The sequence below is a fragment of the Balaenoptera musculus genome, chromosome 15, assembly GCF_009873245.2.
Source record: "Balaenoptera musculus isolate JJ_BM4_2016_0621 chromosome 15, mBalMus1.pri.v3, whole genome shotgun sequence".
NCBI lineage: Eukaryota > Metazoa > Chordata > Mammalia > Artiodactyla > Balaenopteridae > Balaenoptera > Balaenoptera musculus.
This window is the reverse complement of record NC_045799.1, coordinates 62,516,937-62,538,590: the sequence shown is the minus strand read 5'-3', so window position 1 is coordinate 62,538,590 and position 21,654 is coordinate 62,516,937. Positions and strand designations below refer to the sequence as shown.

The following is a 21,654-nucleotide window of genomic DNA, read 5'->3' as shown; positions in this document are numbered from 1 at the left end:
ATCGCCTTTTATATTTCCTTCCCAGCACAATTCCCTTTTATTTGTTGCTGTGTTTATTGTCTGTCTCTGCACCCAGCCCCCAACTAATCTATAAGGTCCCTTAGGCAGGCTCCCTGTCTGACAGCTCCCTGCTCAGTCCCCAGTGCCTGGAACAGAGCCAGGAATGTGGCAGGCACTCCACACGTGCTGACTGAATAAATGATTGAGTGATGTCAAAAAATGCCTGGTACTAACCAGGACAAAGAGAGGTTCCACCAGCTCAGGCTGTCACTAGGCATAAGGACAGTGTTGAATGAATGAATGAATGAATGAATGAACGGGTGACCGGGGTGGACCATAAGGTCCGGAGGCCTTCTGTGCCAGGGCATCACCTCGTGTAGTCCATGATGGTGTTGAGCCGGTGAGCAATGGTGAGGACGGTACAGTCGTCAAACTGCGTCCGGATGGTGGACTGAATGAGGTCGTCCGTTTCCAGGTCCACAGCAGCCGTGGCCTCATCCAACACAAGGATCTTCGTCTTCCTCAGCAGGGCCCGGGCCAGGCACACAAGCTGGCGCTGCCCGACGCTTGACCGGGAGAGAAGGACCAGGAAACAGTGTCAAAACCACCCCGACCCTGAGCCTAGGCCTGAACTGAGAGAAGGGAGAAGAGATACTGGGTGCTGCTTAGACCAGGAGAGCGCTTCCACTCCCCACATCTGTGCCCATGGCAGACATCACTAATCGATCAGAACGGTCTTCCCGTTGAGCTAGAAGCAGGCTCAGAATCGTTCTCAACACAGGGCTCAGAGGTGATATCCAAAATAACAGGTAGCAAAAATAATCTCATATCCATGCCTTCTGTAGGGCCCCTCACTGCGGACTTTGGACTCAATCACGTGCCTGGCTTTGGCCAACGGGATGCTGGCAAACATAAGGCTGGCAGAGGCTTGAAATGGGAATGCACACCAGGCTTTGCTCACTCTTGCACCTCTGCCATCACCATGACAATATGCCTGGGCTGGTCTGCTGGAGGATGAGGGACACACGGGGCAGAATCTAACTGCCCCCAGAAGAGGCCGAATAGATCTGCCTACAGCCAGCGGCCACCACCCACGTGCGTGAGCCACGACTAGCAGAGTCGCCTGGCTGACCGCCCCAGTGTGTGAGCGGTCACGGCTCTTGTTGAACACACCTGAGGTTTGGTGCCTGGTCGTCATGGTGATGGATAAGTGAAAGAGGCACAGGATCCCTGCTGTGCCAGGCATTAACACTTCAGTTGCTGGATCATGGGTGGATCCTGGGGAGCCTGGGAGACGGACCACGGCAGCTGGGGCAGTGGGTGGGGACACAGAGGGCTCAGAGCAGTGCTATTTACTGACTGGAAGAGAAGCCTTTCCAAAGTTTAACAACTGATAGCCACTCTCCATTGAATGGACCTGGTGTAAGCAAGGAAGCGTTTTGGCCATCCTGGTTACACCTCACGGTAAAATGAGCCTAGACTGAAACCCATTTTAGATACTGAAACTGAGGCCCCAAGAGGTTAAGAGACAAACAGCTCACGTGGCAGAGCTGGGACTCAAACCCAGGTCTGAACCAGATGGAAATGGACAAAACCTACAAACGCCCTGACGGAGGGAGAGCTGAAGCCGAGGAGACCCGGTTGGGGCCTCACCCCCGCCTACCTGAGGTTCTCCCCGCCTTCTGCGCACTCGTGGTTCAGCTTATGGGGAAGGGCCGACACGAAGCCCTTCAGGTGGGCCAGCTCCAGAGACGTCCAGACCTCTTCATCCGAATACTGGCTGAATGGGTCCAGGTTCATGCGGAGGGAACCCGAAAACAAAACGGGGTCCTGTTCGGAGGGAAGATGGCAGATGACATATGAGGCTCACGTCACGGTGGACACGGGTAGGGCAAAGAGGCGCAATGTAGAAAGTTCTTGCCAGAATTGTTCAAAATGGGGTTTCAGAGTCCCTTGGAATCACCATTTCTGAAGATGTCAATAATGGGGGAAAAAGCCTGGAAAACTCTGGGTTAAGTGAAATAAAATAGATTTCTTTCTTGCAAGATTTCCCAGAGCATTCAATATGCAAATGTGTTGGGAACTTTTGGGAAGGGAGATGCAGCATGGGCAATTCCTAATTGCAAGGTACTTGGATTCCTCCCCATCCCGCCTCCAAATAAGAACCTTAGAAGAAATATAAGGCAAAACAACACTAAAAGGCAACGTATTAAGGAATCACCACCTACTGGCATCAGTCTAGAAAATTCATCTTTCTCGCCTAGCTCTTGGGAGGGTCAGAGATCCCTGTGCTGACCGACAGCCGGCAGAGAAGCCGGTATCTTAACTGGATCCTGTGAGATGCTCAGGAAGCTGCCTACTGGGTGGCAGGAGTGAAGGAATGAATGAAACCTGCTTAAGTCCCACTGTTATTTATGTGCTAAGAGGAGATTCCGTGAAGAAACATAGCATAATTTCAGTAAAAAGAAAAAAACCATGAAAGTAACAAAGTAGGAATAAAGGTAGGTTTGTCCTGAAAATACACACACATCGCTTTCAGCGTGACCCAGCCCAGCCCGTCGGCCCCACCTGGGGGATGATGGTGATCTTGAAGCGGAGGTCGTGCAGGCCGATCTTGGCAATGTTGACATCGTCAATGATGATCTCTCCCTCGGCAGACTCGTTGATCCGAAACAAGCCCAGGGTCAGGGATGACTTCCCGGCTCCTGTCCGCCCCACGATGCCAACCTGTGGGACAGGAAGGGCCCAGGGTGAAGTGGGAATGCTGCTATCTGGGGTTACCTCCTGCCCCATGGTACCCTCATTTTAAGTACCAGCACCAGAGCAATTCAGTCATCTGGTCAACCCACCTCCCACCACAGCCCCCATCCTCAGCAGCTTCCCAGAGACATTCCTTTAGGGGCTATTTTGGCCAAAGGTCAAGAAGGACTCCCTTCTCTTTGCCAGCTCTTTTTAGAAATTAAAATTATAATCAGCTCTTTTTATAAGTTAGTTATTTTCAACTCAAGATAATATTAAGTAATAATCAGATTGTTCTGGTGAAATATCTGAGCTGTTGAAATATCTCAAAGGTTCAAGCAGATCCCCCTGCATCCCAGCTGAGTAAGCAAAAAGAGGTTAGGGATACGAGCTGGCCTCTACTTATCCTCTCTTGAGGGAACTGGGCTCCCCATTTAATGGCCAATGATTGATGTTCCAGTTAGAACTCTCCCTTCTCATCTGGGCTCCGGAGAGGCCAGCTCCTCCACCCTCTGACAGCAACTCACAGAGCAGAGTCTCATGATGTAACATAAGCCATAAAGCGTCAGTGAGAACACCGCCCACTCTGTTCCTCCCCTTGTTATAAGTTGGAGAAATTCTCTCATGGGAACAGAACATTCTGAGCCTTGGGGTAGGAAGTTTAACAAATCCGTATGTTCAGAGATGAAACACTGTCTTCTGGCAAACGGCCAGGAGGACCCTTGGTCTCAGGGCAAGGATGTCTTCCAGGAACAGCAATACGTTCCAAAATTCTGTCCATTTCACATGTCCCTTGAGCCATCCCTAGTAGTGACGATGACGTCTTTCTGTTCTAGAGACTGCCAACTCGAATGCCTACAGGCCGAGTGGGCACATGAATGGAGCAGGAAGGGACCAGTCGGTGAACTGGGAGGCTCATGTCTTGTCTAGAAAGAGCCAGGCAAGGAGGATGGGCCCAGTGTTGCCAGATGTTCTGATCTTTCAAGAAAAGCAGGAAATGGATTTTTATATAAAACATTCCAGATTTTTCAACATTTGCAACTTAGATTTCTTTCAAAACGTATCTGTGGGCCTCCTTTGGCCCTCGGGCTACCAGTCTGCAACCCTGCTGGGACACTCTCTGAGCAGCTTTTACTTCCATAAGCCCCTCCCCAAAAGGCCACTCCACCCTGTGGTTTGGGACAGGGACAGACTGGGAAAATGACGAAGCTCATTTCATCTGCCTGGTGGCAACCTACGCCCGACCGTGAACTGGTGGGAGTCAAAGTGCACCCACCTTCTCCCCTCCATCGATGGTGACGTTGATGTGCTTGAGAACCAGGTCCAGGTCCTCTCGGTAACGCAGGCCGTAGTCCCGGAACTCCACTCGGCCCACCTGGGGCCAGTTGCTGGGCGGTGCCATCTCCTGTATTCGCCAGGGAGCCTGCAATCACAGTGGGTGGTGGGGTGGGGTTCAGGAGTCTGAAGTCCATCTCATGTGTGTGCCCTAAGGCTCTGTGTGAGCGGCCTCCATGACCCCTCTGACCACACGGCCCTCTCCCTCGCTCACTATGCTTCCCACACTGAATTCTGGACTGTTCCATGAACACCCACACCTGTTGCCTTCAGGGCCTTTGCACTTGTAGCTTCTTTTGCCTGGAGTGCTCTTCCCCAAACTACCCTCTGGACCTGCTCACCTGCTACAGATCTCAGGTCAATGCGACCACCCTCTTAGCCCTGGGCCCATCTCTCCCCTCCCCCACTCCATTCTCCTTCAGAGCACTTACCCACCTCCTAGCATTTTAAGTACATATTTGCTTGTTCTGTCACCCACACCCACTAGAAATCCTCTCCATGAGGACAGGTTCTTTTATTCGTTCACTGCTATATCCCAGGGCCCAGAGCACATAGTAGGTGCTCAATAAACACTCATGGACTGAATCAATGAATGAGCGGTCTTCTCTAGACAGACACAAGGGTAAAGGTGAGATACTCCAATGGCTTCTAAGGTCTGGAGGTCGACAGTAAAAGCAGCAGCTAACACTTGAAGGTCACTCTATCACACTACCTCGTTTAATCCTCAGTACAATCCCACGAGTGGGGTCTTTCCTATCCCCAGTTTACACATGAGGAAACTGAAACACAGAGAGAGAAAGCAACTTGCCTGGGGTCACACAGCCCCTATTTCTGAAAAGCTGCTTAGTTCAGTTCAGCATTTCCTGAGGTCTACACCTGGATGTGCTCTGGGCCAGGCTCAGGGCTATCTTCAGAGAAGGAGAGGAATGGTGAGGGCAATAAAAGAGAAAGTCTGGGCTTCCCTGGTGGCGCAGTGGTTGAGAGTCTGCCTGCCAATGCGGGGGACACGGGTTCGGGCCCTGGTCTGGGAGGATCCCACATGCCGCGGAGCAGCTAGGCCCGTGAGCCACAACTACTGAGCCTGCGCGTCTGGAGCCTGTGCTCCGCAACAAGAGAGGCCACGACAGTGAGAGGCCCGCGCACCGCGATGAAGAGTGGCCTCCGCTCGCCGCAACTGGAGAAAGCCCTCGCACAGAAACGAAGACCCAGCACAGCCAAAAATAAATAAATAAATAAATAAATTAATTAATTAATTTAAAAAAAAAAAAGAGAAAGTCCACCCTTTCTCCCCCATAAACTTCTTACGTTAATTTTTTTTTACACCCTTTATATAAATATGGGGACATGCTATAAGAACACAGAGGGGACTGGAGAGAAGTGGGTGGAGCTTTCTACCTATAAATAAATGTCATACATAATATATATAAACACATAAGTAAATACATATATTTTAATAGTGGTAGGACTCTGGTGATCTTTCTTTGGTCTTTTTCAAATATGCTCTTATTCTAAAAGTATAAAAATAAATAATTAAAAGCAGTAAAATAAGTAAAATATTTTTTAAAGTAAATTAAATTGAATTTCACACTTTAAACGGGTGAACTGCGTGGCATATGAATTACATCTCGAAAGCTTTTATAAAAATAAATTAAAAGTAAATAAATAGATAAATTCAACGTAGGGTGGGAAACTCCTGGTGTAATGTGCTGTTATTTCCACAGGGGGCGCTCACACCATTCTGACAGATGCTCTCTGATGAAGTGGGCCCTGGTTCACCGAGTCAGAGCATTAAAGGACCTGGCGTAGTTCACCTCTGTAAATCCTCAAGACAGAGTCTAACCAGGGTCACTTTGGTCTCATTCCCAAGGGGCATTTTCTTGGAATAAAGTGCGGCATAAAGGCACACACCCAAATCCTGGGTCTGCCATTTACCGGCCATGTGATCTTAGGCAAGCAACTTAACCTCTCTCTGTCCATTTCCTCACCTGCAAAATGGGGATAACAGCAGAATGTGAGTTATAAGGCTGTGTAAAGAATAAATGAATTAGTCTATGTAACATGTTTAGTCCAGGCCCTGACACCCCACAAGAGCACAATATGTGTGTCCCTATTACTATTATTATTGGTAGTAGTGGGGATGGTGGTATCTCCAAGCATCACTGCTATTACCATTATTAACACTACTACTGCTATTCGGAGGTGGTGTGTGGGCAGAATAAGGCAGTTATTAGGGGAAACATGGCACCAAAGCCTGGAGACTTGGGTCCTACTCCCAGCTGTCCCATGGACCATGTGTGACCTCAGACCAGCCATCGTCCCTCCCTACATGCCTTTTTCTTCCACCTATAAAATGAGGACTTGGGTTTAATAAATGCAGGGTTTCCCAAACTTTGGTCAATTCCTTACCAATAACATGATTTTTGCAATATCCATGTACTGATTCTCTTGTTCCTGACTTTTAATATTTTTAAACGACTCATTTGTATTTATTTTTTAAACTTATTTAAAGAGAAAATTAGTATGATTCATTTTCCATAATGTAAGTCCCCCCCGCAAAATACATAACAAATAACAGAAGATTATTTTTGTCAGACAGAGGTTGCCTACTGAAGGCCCACATGGTAGGGCTCAAAGGATTCTTTTGGGTAAAGCCACACCGAAGATCATGGCCAGGAGGTCAGGCCAGGGGCTTGTTTTACCTCCTTATCCGTCTCTGAATACTCCTTGAGTCTCTCCACGGCCACAATGTTGGTCTCCATCTCGGATGACATCCGAACAAGCCAGTTCAAGTATGTGGTGACCTGTGAGTGGAAGAGGCACATGGAGCTTCTAGAGTGAGCGAGAGTTGCTTTATTTTCATGAAGTCATTATTAATTATGAAATGTTTCAGATAACAAAGGTACAGAAAACAGCAACCCCACATACTGTAGCCAGACTTCCTACATTGTGTCTCTTAAGCAAGCACCACATGTCAAAATAACCCAGGGGCCACACAAGTAATCAGAAAGGAAATGAAGAGATATTTTGAACTGGATGTTAAGAAGAAAACACAATGTATCAAAAATTTGGGAGATGTAGCTAAAGCAGTGCTTCAAGGGAAATTTATAGGATTAAGTACATTTCTCTTGTAGCTGGGGGCATCCTCTCATGCCATCAAGGACTCTCCTTGGCTGATGGGGGAAGCAGGGCCGCACATCTGATTTCTCTCCTGCGCCAGTCGGTCACTGGGCTCTAGACCTGCTCCTCAAACTCTACTTGGCCCCCTTTCGTCTCCCCCGCTCCCACAGAGATCCAAAGCAAAGGCCCCAAAACCTGACAACTGGCTCCCCATTAAGAGAACTGGAAAATCCACCTGAGAGCACCCCCTCTTACCTGCAGTGAGTAAGACACTGAGAGGCCCACCAAGCCAGCACTGAGACTGTGCCGGGAGATCACTGCAAACAGGGCGGCAAACAGGACAATGCAGTTGCCCACACACTCCAGCCGCACAGCCAGCCACCTACGTGGAGACACAGGCAGAGGGGGACGGACACACACACACACACACACACACACACATGCGCCCAGAGTCAGCTTTTCAGGGACTTGATTTCCAGCTGGGGAGGCGGGGGGAGGTGGCCACTTTGCTAACTGAAATAATTCCCCGATAATTCCTGAGACAGGTCTCGTTTGCCCTGCTCATGGGACATGGGGAAGGAGGGCCGAAGGGACATGATTTCAGGAATTCCTCACTAATCTGGCAACCCCAGGAACTTAAATAGAGTTCTCCAGAAGTGACCTTTCCAGGAAACTGAAGCCTGCCTTTTTAAGAACCAACTTTTTCTCACTGAAACCTTTAAAATATACCCGTGTGTGCGTTTTTTAAAAATATGTCCCAGAAAATTCCTAAATACTAAGAAATCATCAACTGTAAGAGGCACCCCCTGATTTAAAATAACTTTCTTCTTGGCAGGAGAGGGGGAGGTGGGAGTGAGAAATAAACCACCATTTTCAACACAGCCAAAGGGTTCCCAGACCCAGATCACCCTCATTTCAGAAACATTAACCTTACCTTTAAAATATAAACAGGTTTACTGGTTTAAAGCTAACTTTTATAAGATATCACATAGGAACATTATTTTAATGTTTTAAAATGTAAAGCATTCTAGAAAAGACACTATTATCAATATTTTTTCCACTACAGCATTAAGATCCATGTGACTGGTCCTCAGGGTGAGCTATTCCCACACACACCCAGATTTTGACAAACTCCCTAAAAATTCTTCAAGGGAAGGCAAGGTTCTCTCCAGTAATTCACAATCTCCCTGCCCAGTCTTACACGATGGGATTACATTGTGCACAGTGGGTCATTTCCAGGGTGCTATTACCCCTCTCCAGAGTTTTCCATCCCACATCTCAAAAAATACATCAGGATGTAAGCAAGTGAGGAGGGTATTTTTCCAGATTCGTCAATAATTAGCAAACTTCTACCCCTTTTTTTGATTGATGATGTTTAATCATTCTTGATCCCTCAAATGGCAATTTCACACGGTTCAACCTAATATAAGTAAATTGCTTCCAATACTCATCACACGGGGGTGGTGTGATGAGAAGCATGGCACAAAAACACTCAATAGCTGAAGTTGCCGTCACTGATGGTCCTGTATCACCAGGACAACAGCTAAATGATGGTTCCTGCAGTATCTTCTGACCCCAGAAGAACTCTTTGTCCCTGCACTCCATTGCCCCTGGAGCTGCGTGCTGACCACGTTCCTTTCTGCTTTTAATGGTTATACTGTCCTCTCCTCGCACCGAGTCTATGGCTCCACACCCTCATCCAGGAACCCGGAGGCTCCCCCCGCCCCCTCCCACGGCCGCACGCCCACCTGTTGGCCACGATGCTGGGGTAATAGGCCTTCTGGTTCTCGTCCACCTTCAGGTCGCTCTGGCGGATGAAGCGCTCCTGCTCCTCGAAGGCGCGGATGACGCTGACCCCCAGCAAGGTCTCGTTGAAGTGGGAATAAACCGGGGAGCGGCTGACCGACTCGAGGCGCTTCAGCTGCCGGGAGGAGGCCACGTAGAACCTCTGTGGGAGAGAACAGACGGGGAGTGGGCGAGGGTCCCTCATCCCAGCCTCCCAGGGCTGCGCTGGAGAAAGTCTGGATCCTTCCAGGGGCGAAATGTTGGAGCTGGGCTGCTCTCAGCGGGTGTCCCGACTCACCTGGCGAACGGCAGGCACAGCGCCCGCAATACTGCCGGTGGTGGTGATTATGATAATAGCTAACGCTTACGTGGAGCCCAGCATCCTAGGATTGTTTTAAGTTCTTTCACATATATCAGCTCATGCAATCCTCACCAAAAACGTACGAGGTGCTCATTCCAGTTTCACAATGAGTAAACTAAAGACAACCTCTTCCCTAAGGTCACGTGGCTAGGAAGTGGCAGAGCTAGGATTTGAACCCCGTCAAAGTGCTAACCTCAGCACTGCATGGCCCCTCTGATACCACTGACCTCTAGGGTTTATGGGCGCCGCAGTGTGGCTTTATGACAACCAGATCTCAGCGCAAACCCTGCCTCCGCCCGTCCCCATGGACAGGGACCACATCCGCTCTGCTCCTGCCCTCACCCCGGGCATCCAGCTCGTTAGAGATGGAACAAGATGGAGTCGCTCACTGGAAGTGTTGAGGAGCTGTGACAGAGGCTGGACTGGTCATCTGAAGACACCTCTATTCTCCTGGACGTGCTGCAGATGTAACGCCGCTTCATCAACAGCGGAGTCTGGCAAGCAGACACCGGGTGCTCAGGGACATGGCCTCCTGCCTCCTGGCCTGCGCTGGGTGCCCTGGGCCATTTTGGGGGCAGAGACCTTCCACGGAGAGCACTGAACAGAACAGGTGGCTCTGACAGGGCCTCCAAGGTCAGCCACTTCTTTCTGGATGGCAGCTCACATGGTCACTTGAACCGCAAGCTGGGCAGCCTTCTGGGGCTCCAGAAACTCTGACAACTCACCCAGGGACCACACCAACCAGGGCCATCTCAGAACAGTGGTTCTGACAATCCCTGCACACGGTCAGATGCCATCTCTTCCTCCGGCAGCGAAATGAAATCCAGACCTCCTGCCTGGCTCGAGGTCCCCCGGCATCCGTCCCCATTACCCTCTCCTGGAATCACCTCCTCTCCCTGGCTTTCTTTCATCCTGGGTGGAAACAGTTCCACAACATTTTACCTGCTCAATTTATTCCACTTGTCATGTCCTCAGAATTTTATTTCCTCTAAAAAGCTAACCTGAGATTTATTTTTGTTAGGGAATAGCCTGATTTTTAAAAAATAATTATTAGCTTTCCTTTTAAGCTCTGTTCCAGGAGACGTAATCCACCTCGTGGACTCACCTTACTCTTCCAGAGACCAAGACATTGCCTGGTCTCATGAGTGAAAATAACTGCCCGACACACACCTGCCCTGTGCCAGGCAGCGGGCTGAGAGCCGAGACACTAAGACGTGTGCCGGGTAATTTTCATGGATGCCAAACAATTCCACGGGCAAGAAATGCCTTATTCCAGCAACGTGGAAGCCCAAACAGAATTCCACATCATCTTACCTCTTACACTCCTTTTTCTAAAAATGACTTGCTTTTAAGTTAAAACAGTAATGTATATCCATTTTTTAAAATCTTGGAGTGATATAGACAGAAAGATTAGATAAACATTACATTTAAGTCCACAATCCAGAGATAAGCACTATTCAGATTTCAGTGTATAACCTTTTAGATGTTTTCCCGAGAGAGAGAGAGAGAGAGAGAGAGAGAGAGAGAGAGAGAGAGAATACATACCCTTACACACATATACCCTTAAAAGCCACTTTTTGAGATGCAACTTACATCCACTGGAAAGTGCACTAAATCTTTACAGCTTTATGGATTTTATGTTTATCTACACCTGCATAGCCACTACCTGATCAAAATCTAGAAAATTCTCTTGTGTCCTCTCACAGTCAATACCCCTTATAGCCACTACTCTGACTTTTATCACATTGTACTTGCCTGTTCTTCAACTTCATAAAAACACAATCACACAAATGTACTCTTTTGTGTTTGGCTTCTTTCGATCAACATAGTATCTCTGAGATTCATCCTCCTTGTGTGTATTAGTAGCTCATTCCTTTTCACTGCTGAGTCATTGTATAAATATACCACAATGTATGTATCCATCCTCCTGTGATGGACATTTGGGGCTATCATGAATCAAGATGCTAAGAACATTCTAGCTTTTTTTTTTTGCTTGATAGATTCTCTTCTTTTGCATATACACTGAGGATTGAGACTGCTGGGTTACAGGACAAGCATATACTCAGTTAAAAGCCATTAAAAAACCAAATTCTCCCATAATCTCAACCCTTAGAAAGGCAATGTTTTCATTTTTGTGCCTCTCTTTCCAGTCCTGCCCACACACATTATGCACTTCATCTTAGTTATAATGACAGTGTGCTGACAACATGGTCCTTTGCTAACTTCATTCGCTTTGTTGTTTAAAAATAAAATTGTCGGTGTCGCAACAGTGTCTTCCTAATTCTCCCGTTAAAGGCATGTAACATTCCATTACCCAGTCGTTCCATGGTGTGCTCAAGGCCCTGCTACTGGCAGATATCTGAGCTGCCTCAAACGTCACATTTGGCCCATTTTGTTCTCTTGAATTGGGTCCTTCAGGAAATTGTCCAGCCAGGCTATGAACTCGGATAACATTTTTGGTAAATGCAGCTGGATGACTTTCCAGAAAAGCTGGCACCAATTTAAAGAGAACACCACGAGGGTCCGGGACCTGCTCTGATTCCACCTTTGTTCACACTCACCAGTCACTGGGCCACAGTGTGGGAGGGTCTGGGGGCTGGCTGACTGGGCCAAGGCCTCCCGGGACCCACACGAACAGGCCACACAGAGTGCGCTTTGAGGTATGGAGCACCTCGTGGTTTCTTACTCTTATTTTGTGCAGCAGTCATTACGCTCCCATCTAAACAGCAGTCCTACACTAGCAACTGTGCTGCAGCTAACCTCTCAGAGGCAGGAAAGCACAATGCAGCACTGCAGTTACCAGCCAGAGCTTTCGAATCGGGCACGAGTTCACATTCCCAGCTCCACCACTTGGGCCTCAACATGCTCATCTGTCAACTGGAAGCACCACAGCTGATGTTGACTCAGCTGTCAAATGCTCCCTTGCTGCCCTGTTCCCTTTCCTCAAGCTTACTTTCTGAAATACAAATGTGATGGCTGGAGCTCCAGTAGCCAGCTTGGACCATGAGACCAACTTAAGAACGGAAGGCAAAGACGATAGAACAACAACCCACAAAAAAAAAAAAAAAAACAAAAAACGACCCACAGTGAAGGAGTCTGGGATATTAACAAGCTCATGGAGCTGCCACACCAGCCCTGAATAGCCTACACCTCAAGATTTCTATTACAAGGGAAAAAAATATTTAAGTTGCTGTTATTCATGTCTTCATTATCTGCAGGGGGCTTAGGACCTAAAGAATTTCATACTTAAAGGAATTTTAATAATAAAGATGCCTTTATGGCTATAGCTTATTTTCTTTTATAACTTACAGCTTTAAAAAAACCCTTATTATTAGGAAAAAAGGATTATTTGGTTATTGCAAGCTAAAAACAATCAACTTAGGTATTCAAAACTGACAAAAATAAATCTAACCCTCCTCCAGCACATCCTCCACAGCCCCACACTGAGGAAACATAAAACAAAGGGAGCCCTGTGCTCACATGGAGAGTGATACAGAGCTGGGCTCGTCCTGGACCCTAAGACCCCACCTCTTACCTGGACAAAGAAGTAGATGAGGCCCAGGGGCGGGATGATGGCGGCCACCATGGGAGTGGCCAGCAGGATGATGATGCAGGCGCCAATGACATTGAACAGGGAGCCCATGAACATCTTGATGACCTGCGGGATCATCGAGTCCACCGTGTCCAGCTCCTTGGAGAAGCGGTTCACCAGGTTCCCGCTGGGGGTCCGCTCGAAGAAGCTCATGGGCGACCTGAGGACGTTATGCAGCAGGTCCAGGTGCAGGCGGCGCGAGGCGAAGATGCCCCCAACGGACACCACCATGGAGTAGCCGAACACTGTGATACCTACAAACACTCTCGTGTTAAATTCCACGATGGGAGAGGGACCGAGCTGAGGGCAGGGACGAGTGGCCATGTGACCATGTGGACCAAGCAGCCTGGACTCCCAGCTTCTAATAACAATAATGATGGTGGCAATTATTAATCGAGCACTTAGTATGCACAAACCTCACTGTGTGAGTTTTACATGCATCTAATCCTTATGAGGACCCTGTATAAGTTCTATTAGTACTCATGCCACAGGTAAGGAAATTGAAGCTCAGATAGGTGAATTCCTTTGCCCTCAATAGACTCAGCCAATCAGAAGCAGAGCTGGGGTTCCAATGGCAGCAGCCTGCTCCAGCGTCATGCTCTTAATCTGTATGCCACATCCTCTAGACCAGCGCTGTACAACAGGACTTCCTGTGGTAATGGAAATGGTCCGTATCTGTGCTGTCCCATGTGGTAGCCACTAGCGACATGCGACTATTAAGCATTTGTCATATGGCTAGTGTAACTCTATAACTGATATTTTAATATTATTTAATTTTTATGAACTGAAATTCAAATAGCCACATGAGGCCGGTGGCTACCATACTGGACAGCACAGCTCTGGAACGGACACAGCTGCTGTGAGTCCAGGTCAATATCACACCCTCTCTGTGCTCTATCTTCTCTTAATTATAATCTGGAGGCCACAGACCCTAGCCCTTTGAGGGAGTTTTAGGGATTGAGAAATTTAAGAACTCCATGCCTGCTCTTCTGGTTTTTTCAAAGCCATCTCTTAGAGATCATGAGACATTTATGGTCCCTCCAAACAAGCCACAGTAGGGCACCCTTTCTGTTCAGAGAGGTGATTTCACAGGGATGGAGAGGCTTCGATCTTGGTCTCCTTGATCAAAGAAGGAAGCCAGGAGGCAGGGGCTAGGACAACAGACTCTGGAGCCAAATCCTATCACTGCCAGTCACCAGCCATGGGACCTTCCTTCAGTCACTTAAGCTCTCTGCACCTCAGTTTCTTCAACTGTAAAATGGGGACAATGACACATCTTGTAGCACTACTGAACGTAAAGGGCCCACCTGGCAATGTGCCTGGTACACAAGAAGTGCTCAAAATGCAGAATGTATACACTTATTGTATACACTTATTTATCATAAAAACATCATTTTTATGAGCACATAAACACACAGCTCAGGGACCATGTAGCGTCGTGGTGAAGAGGATGGGCTCTGAGCAACACTGCCTTGCTCAATGCCAGCTGTGCCATGTATTAGCTTCATGACTTTGGGGAACTTACTTAACCCCTCTGGGCCTCAGTTTCTGCATCTCTAAAATGGGGAAAACATTAGCTCCTACCTCATGTGATTGCTGCAAAAGTAAAATAAATTAAAACACCTTAAAGTGTTCAAAACAGAACCAGGCACCAAGTAAGTGCTCAGTAAACATTAGCTATGACTATTAACGCTGCTGTGTCTAGGTACCTTCATGGGACCACAGGAAGGGTATATGCAGGATTTCTCAACTTCCTCACTATTAACGTCTGGGGCTGGAACATCCTCTGCTGTGGAGGCTGTGCTGTGCACTGCAGGATGTTTAGCAACATTCCTGGCCTCTAGATGCCAGTAGCACCCACCCCTACTCTGAAGCTGTGACAACTCTAAGTATCGCTAGATATTGCTAAATGTCCTCTGAGGACAACACTGCCTGCGTTATGAACCACTAGTATAAACTAATTCCCACCTTTAGGCAGCAGGCAAAAGTCCACAAATAAGACTTTACAGAAACACCATTACCTTGCCAGAACAACAAGGGGCAAGGGCCCTTGGTCGCCTTCTATTTCTCAACTTTCCTCATCTGTAAAATGGGCACATTGGAGCTCCCCTCCCCTCTGTCTCCTAGGGCCACACGAAACAGAGCATTCGAGAAACATTCATTCTACAAATACCTCAGTGTCTATTATGTGATAGTTACTATTCATGTGTGTTTGGTTTGTGGGTCTGCAAAACCCTGACAAGTGGGGGGACCCAATCCTGTAACAAGACATGGAAGTGGCTCCAAGTGCCGACAGCAGGTGGGGGGCAGGGAGGCCCACCTTGAGAAATGCCCAGGGCTCCATAGATGCTCAGCCGGACTTTCGTGTGCTCCTGAGTCCCATTGACGATGGGGTCATCAGTCCAGAGACTGAGCCAATAGTTAGAGGCCAGGGAAGCAACGTGGTTACACAGGAAAAGGAAGATGCTCAGAAAGGAGATGAAAAGTCCTATCGCCTTCATGTAGTCCCAGTACACGGAGAGCTTGACCTGAGACCAGGGAGAGAAGGCATCTTACAGAATGCACACACCAGCCATGCCCACCCAAGGTCAGGAACTTCAACAGACCCTGTGGTCCAGCCCCCTAACCTGTGCTCATGCCTACGACCCCCTCCCCCTTAGTTCCTCGGCAAAGAAGTCATCAGCAGCAAAGTCAAGGTTTCTGCCCTCATGGAGCTTCCAGTCAAGCGGCAAGACAGGCTTTCATCAAATCACTGCCCAGATAAATGCATAATCCCAGAGAAGGGCTGGAAGTGGTACATGACTTCATACGAGTATAAAACTGGGCATCCTGACCTAACCCAGGGTGGGGAGGTATCAGAGGAGGTTCTTCCTAAGGAAGGGACATCAAAGAATTAACCAGGTGAAAATGGAAAAAAGGCACTCCAGGCGGAGGGACCGGCATGTGCAAAGGCCCTGACGTAGGAGGGAACCTGAAAGGAGGAAAGGATGGCTGGAGCAACATGAGGCTGAAGAACAGGGAACGGCCAGACCACACAGGGCCTGAGAGATCCTGCCCAGGATTCCGATTTTTACTCCAGGACCATCAGGGAGCCGTCAAAGAGTCTGAAGAAAATGGGAAGATGGGACGTGTTGCCTAGCACCCACGACCAAGTGTCACATCCCCCCCACCCCCAGTCCTCTGAACACCCAACACCAATTCCTCCCAATCGCAACTGGCCTCCCATTGCTCAGCCCGTTCCCCAACTCCACCAGGTGACAGCTGGGGGCTTCTTTCACTCCTATGTCCCTACAGAGCCCAGCACGGGGGCTACGTAATTACGTGTAGCCACGCAAAGGGTGGCTGAACACCACAGACAGGGACAATGTGCTTTGGGCCAGCCCCGCACCCAACCCGCCGGGCGTGGTTTCAGCAAACTCCAGGTATCTTTCCCTGTGTGTGTGTTCATTGTCACATCAGGCTTTTCATGCTGAATTTTGGGTCATAAACATCATCTGCTTGAGGTGCAGTCTGGTTAAAAAAGGAAGCAGGTGGAAGAACAGAGGTCCAAGGTATAGCTGAGTGTTTCCTTTTGATTTTTATTTTCCAAGTCTCTGTTCTTCAAACTGAAAGAGTGGGGAGGGGGTGTAAGGATAAAGAACGTGCTTATCTCACCACCTGGCCCACTCATGCAGCTGAGCTGCCTGCTGACCCCGAGTTGCTCTGCAGGACTTGGGACCCTTCCTCATGAGCAGAGGAACAAGGTTGGCATGGGAGTCAGAAGTGACCGGGGTGGGCTGAGCCCAGCTCCGCTCCTGTTCAGACTTCGGCAAGTTACAAGCCCCCAGGTCTTTGTTTTCCTTGCATGTAGAATGCAGATACTGGCGGGACCCACCTGCTCTGGGTGGTGTGGGGATTAAGTGAGGATTAAATGGGCCTAGCACCTCTGGCCCTTCCTTCTCAAATCCTTGATTCTGGGCATTTCTCTGGCTCCCTGGAGGGTCACTAAGAGCAAGGGAGGAAAACACCCTACAGCCACCTCTGCCCCCAGACACAGGTGTGACCAAGATGAGGTTAGGAGCTGGAAACAGAGGGCCCGGGAAATTCTGGATGTGTCCAGGCAGATCTGAGAGAACAGTGCCCCAACCTTGCTCATTCCCGTATCACCTTTCATAGGTTCGTTTTTATTTGTGTACTTTTTTTAAACTTATTTTTAAAACACTACTCCCTATTTAAAAAAAAAGACCACTTTAATTTTAAAAATAAACTTTGCATTACTACCATAAACAGAAAATTGACACTTGCCCGAAACAGATGATCATAAAAAAACACAGTAAAACAAGAGCTTGAAACCTGCTCTCCTTGTTACAAAGAGAAGTTTGTGATTGTTACTGCTATAGACGGAATGTTTGTGTCTCCTCCCGAATTTGTAAGTTGAAATCCTAAATCCCACCCCCCCCACACTATAAGTTAATGTTCTATAGGGCTGAGTCTGTGATGATCTGAAACCAAGGCACACACAACTGAACCCCGTGAGGTGGAAGCCCTGATTTAAGGCGTCTGGGTCACCTACGGCTAACAAGGGCCCCAGCTGCTCAAAGGAGGTGGTGGTCAGGATGGCAGAGACTACAGATACCAACCCTGGAGTCCGAGTGCCAGGTTCAAATCCCAGCTCTGTCACGCACCAGCTGTGACCTGGGGCAAGTCACCTAGGCCCTCCGGTCTGGTTTCTGGCCCTTAAAACAGTACCTTTCGAGGCTCCTTGTGAGGAAGACATGAATTAAGATGACCCCAGCACTCCGCACAGGGCCCAGCCCCCAGGGACGCACAGCGACGCGGGCCGCCGCCCTCACCTGCCCAGTCTGAGCCTTGTCTGCCTCCATCAGCTTCCAGGTGTCCTCCTCCACGGGCCCGGGCTTCTGCAGCTCCACGGTGCTGGTGTGGTGCCGGCTGACGTCCCCGCCGTAGGAGGAGCTGCTGAGTTGTCTGGAAAAGCAAGGCACACGGGCGTCAACCGCATGGAGGCCCTGGGCAGAGGTGGGCCCCCAAAGCACCAAACTAGTTCACCCTTCTGATTTTACATAGGTGACCCCGAGAGGGGAAGGGTCTGGCCCCAGGGCCCCACGGAAGAACCGCTCCTTTATGTGGACTTTATTCAGAAAGCATTTCCTGCCCACCAGTACTCACCAGCTTTATGCAGATCATGACAGATCATCATCCAGAGCGCTTTCCTCCCTGGGGCAGTCTCTTTCCCTGGGGAGGTGTATGCTTGGGGAATGACATGGTGTATGTGTGTGTGTGTACACGGCTCAGACCTACACAAGCAAAGGGATGGGGTACGACTTCCACCTTGGTCGTCAACTCTACTGCCTTCTTGGTTTGCCTGCCTTGATGAAGCGAGTGTGGAGGTTGGAGAAGCCCACGGAGCTGGGAATGGAGGGGTGCTCCAGGCTGTGGCCAGTTAGGAACTGAGGAACTGAGTCCTGCCAACAGCCACGTGAGCTTGGAAACCGACCCTTCCCCAGCCGAGCCTTTAGCTGAGACCCCAGCCTGGCCAATGCCTTGGTTACAGCTTGTGAGAGACCCTGAGCAGATGAGCCAGCTAAGCTGTGCCTGGACGCCTCGACCCACAGAAACTGAGATGACAAACCGCTAAGCTTGTGATTCTTTGCTATGTAGCAATGGAAAACGAATACCCAGTGTTCTGTGTGTTTCTGCTCAGTCCACCTGTGGCTCTCTCTCGCAGTCACCTGCCCCTACGTCCCAGGACAGCCTGCAGGCGCCTGCCTCATCTCAGCTAATTCTTAGACTGATTACGCTGGCCGCCTGCACAGACCAGGGCAGTGTCCCCTCACCCCCCGGCTGACTCCGGGCAAGGCACTGTTCTAAGTGCTTTACACACACACACACACACACGCCGAGCTCACCACTGGGACTGGTGCGCCAGCAGAGAAGGAAGGAAGTATGTCCACCTCTCGTGTATGATACAAAGCCAGGCCCAGGAGGGGACCGTGGGCAGGGTTCTGAGGGGCACAGATGCTTGTGCCAATTTCCTTCCCAGCCCATTTCTGTGAAATCCCCCCACCCCAAAAGAAGTAACCTCAGGTGGCCCCAGCTCACCCAAGTGATAACTGAGTGGCATTTACTGAGTGCTGATGGCTTCACAGGCAGCGAATCACACAAGCCTTCCTACAACCCTACAAGGTGAGTGCACCAAAGACCCTATTTGACAACTGAGGAAACTGAGGCACAGGGAGGTTAATGCCGCTCCTCCAAACACCCAATGATCTAACCAAAAGCAACCTTCTTTAAAGCACCGAAGTGTAGAACTTAGGAGTACTGGCTCAGAGGCCAAACTCGGGTTCAAATTCAAGCTCAGCTTCTCTGCAGCTGCATGACCTATGGACAGCTCTCAGTTTGTTCACCCGTAAAATGGGAAGATGACAGTAACTACCTCCAGGTCCACAGACCGTACAGGGCTTGGCACTGTGCCTGGCTCCTAACAGGACATAAAACGCAGCCGTCACTATTACTCTATTTTGAATCAGCTGCTGGTTCTTAAAGCCTGAACGTTCCAGGCCCCTCTGCGTGACTTGAGCAAAGAGCCACACCATGTAGGGAGCTTGAGTGTCAGAAGCGCAGACGGATGGGTAAATCATGAGGCCTGTGTGAGCCGTGCCGCCTTGCAGGAACAGAACCAGGCTTCCCCTTTGGGCCTCTGTTCCCTGGGAAGTGAAGTCCCCCCCCCCCAAGGATTTGGGAGGGAGACAGAAGCTGAAAGCCTTTTTTGGTAGGTGAGCCTCGCCGCGGGCACCCTTCTCCCTCCTCTCCACCCCCAGGCAGGGGGCAGAAACGTGATGCCGGGAGAATCCCCAGGGTGTCCCCCCCCCCCCCCCCCCCGCCTTACCTCTGCAGTTGCTTCCCCGCAGCGTCCGTCACCAGCATGCCGTTCTCCACCTGCTTCACCTCCTTCCCTGGCCTGCCAACACCTGCTAAGCCTGGCAGAAGCGGGGAGGGGGAATCGTGGCTTTAAGAGCTGGACACCAAAACCTGTCACTGTGGGGGGAGATGGCAGATAACCTGGCCTCCCGGAAGCTCAGAAAGCAAGACCTGCTTTGCTGTAGCCACGGACAGGCTGCCCAGCTGGGCTGCAGGAGATATTGGAGCCAGCTTCCTTGGGGCAGGGATGGTGCTTTGCAACCGTCTCAAGGGCCCTGGGCCCGAGCAAGCGCCCTGTGCCAGCAGCGACCAGTAAAATCCAGTTCTGGGGATGGCATCTGTGCTGTGTGTAGCTCGGATAATGGAGCCAGGACACAGGGAACCACTTGGGGGAAAGGGCACAGTCCTCTGGTCCCCAAGCATCCCAAACAAGGGCGAAACCCAAAATACATGACAACCAGTTTTGACATGGGCATCAGACACTAGAGTCCCAGATGCCCCCAGCCAAGAGTTAACCCTCTGGTTGCCGGGTCAAGGGGAGGGCCTGAAGATCAGGGTAAAGGGTACCTGGGATTGCTAGGGCAGTGGCTGTTTTTCCAGTAATAAGGAACTATTTCAACACTTCAACAACTGATACAGCCACCACGGGGCACCATACCAGCCGGATATCTGCCCCAATCCCAGGAAGTATCCGCCCAGCATCAACAATGATCACCGTCACCTTAAGAACAGTGGCTAACATTTATCATCAGCCACTGTGCTGTGTTGAAATACAGTCTCTCCTTTAATCTTCCAACAACTCAGTGATACGTTTATTACCGCTCACTTTGCACTGATTTCCTCACTCTTTGGTGCCAGGACAGAGAAAGCAGGAGAGAGAAGCATAAGGTAGGGCTCCAAAGGACTGACCCCAGAAGAGGAGGGGATGCAGGACAGAAGTTATGAAGGGATAAATACGCAGCCAGCAGTGACCCTGAGAACATGCTGATGTGACATGAATTAAAGCAGAATCCAGAAAGGCAGGTTCTCTCAGGCGACAGCCACAGGAAGAAACAGAAGATGGAAGGGAACCAGGGCTGGGGGTCATTCCTGGGTTGATGGGAGGAGCTCTGAGCTGGTGATTCTCAATCTTGGCTGTGAATGAATCACCCAGGATGCCCTGGGCCAGCCAGGTCCCTGCACTGACTCTGCCAGGGAGGCCAACCCCCATGCTGAGAGCACAGTCAGGTAGCTGGGACGTGTGGGAAGTGTTCTCTCACTTCCCAGCTGTGGGTACTGCGGAAGCAATGAACCTCTCTGAGCCTCAACTTCCACATCTGCAAAATGGGAGCAACAACAGCACCCGCCCTCATTAGCGGGAGGACGAAATGAGGTGTGCCTGGTGCTCGGTAAATGTAAGATGCTGATGAGGCGCTTACTGTTATATCTGCATTTTTAAACATGTCCCACAGATAATTCTGGGGCACAGCCAGGATTGAGAATCACTGCTTTAAATGTTTCCTTAAATATCGGCATCTTTTTTTTTTAATTGGAAAAAAACCCTAAAACAAACAGAAGAGTGATAACAAGCAGGACTTCCCATGCAGCCGCATGCAGACAGTGCTCATATACATGCACAGCACTGGGGCCCAAGCCCGGCCTTGACTGTCGTGCTCTGTGCAGGGATGGGGATGCTTTAAAACACTCCCAGAGACACCTGTCCTGCGGCGGGGGCTTCAGAGAGCCCTCTGTCCTGCACAGCTGCCCAGGGGCCCTCTGGGAGCCTCAACCTTCCCTCCCCCTCCTGCTTCCCACACAGTAGAGGCCC

At 49.7% G+C, this 21,654-nt stretch overlaps 1 protein-coding gene across 4 annotated transcripts in view; it reads right to left on the bottom strand.

Annotated features, from left to right (window-relative positions):
• ABCC1 (ATP binding cassette subfamily C member 1) overlaps positions 1-21,654 on the bottom strand; it is a 131,943-nt gene that overhangs the window by 1,884 nt on the left and 108,405 nt on the right. For 2 of the 4 annotated variants that reach the window (XM_036825394.1, XM_036825395.1), the window contains 11 exons: positions 19,816-19,906; positions 17,762-17,894; positions 15,250-15,457; positions 12,873-13,183; positions 8,940-9,139; positions 7,447-7,573; positions 6,774-6,875; positions 4,016-4,162; positions 2,569-2,727; positions 1,664-1,830; positions 372-566 (listed from right to left, as the gene is read on the bottom strand). In XM_036825394.1, the coding sequence (XP_036681289.1) occupies positions 372-566; positions 1,664-1,830; positions 2,569-2,727; positions 4,016-4,162; positions 6,774-6,875; positions 7,447-7,573; positions 8,940-9,139; positions 12,873-13,183; positions 15,250-15,457; positions 17,762-17,894; positions 19,816-19,906 (1,840 nt within the window). Of the gene's footprint in view, positions 1-371; positions 567-1,663; positions 1,831-2,568; positions 2,728-3,266; positions 3,718-4,015; positions 4,163-6,773; positions 6,876-7,446; positions 7,574-8,939; positions 9,140-12,872; positions 13,184-15,249; positions 15,458-17,761; positions 17,895-19,815; positions 19,907-21,654 lie in introns of those variants that run through there. The other 2 variants (XR_005016427.1, XR_005016426.1) reach the window with 2 other exon arrangements.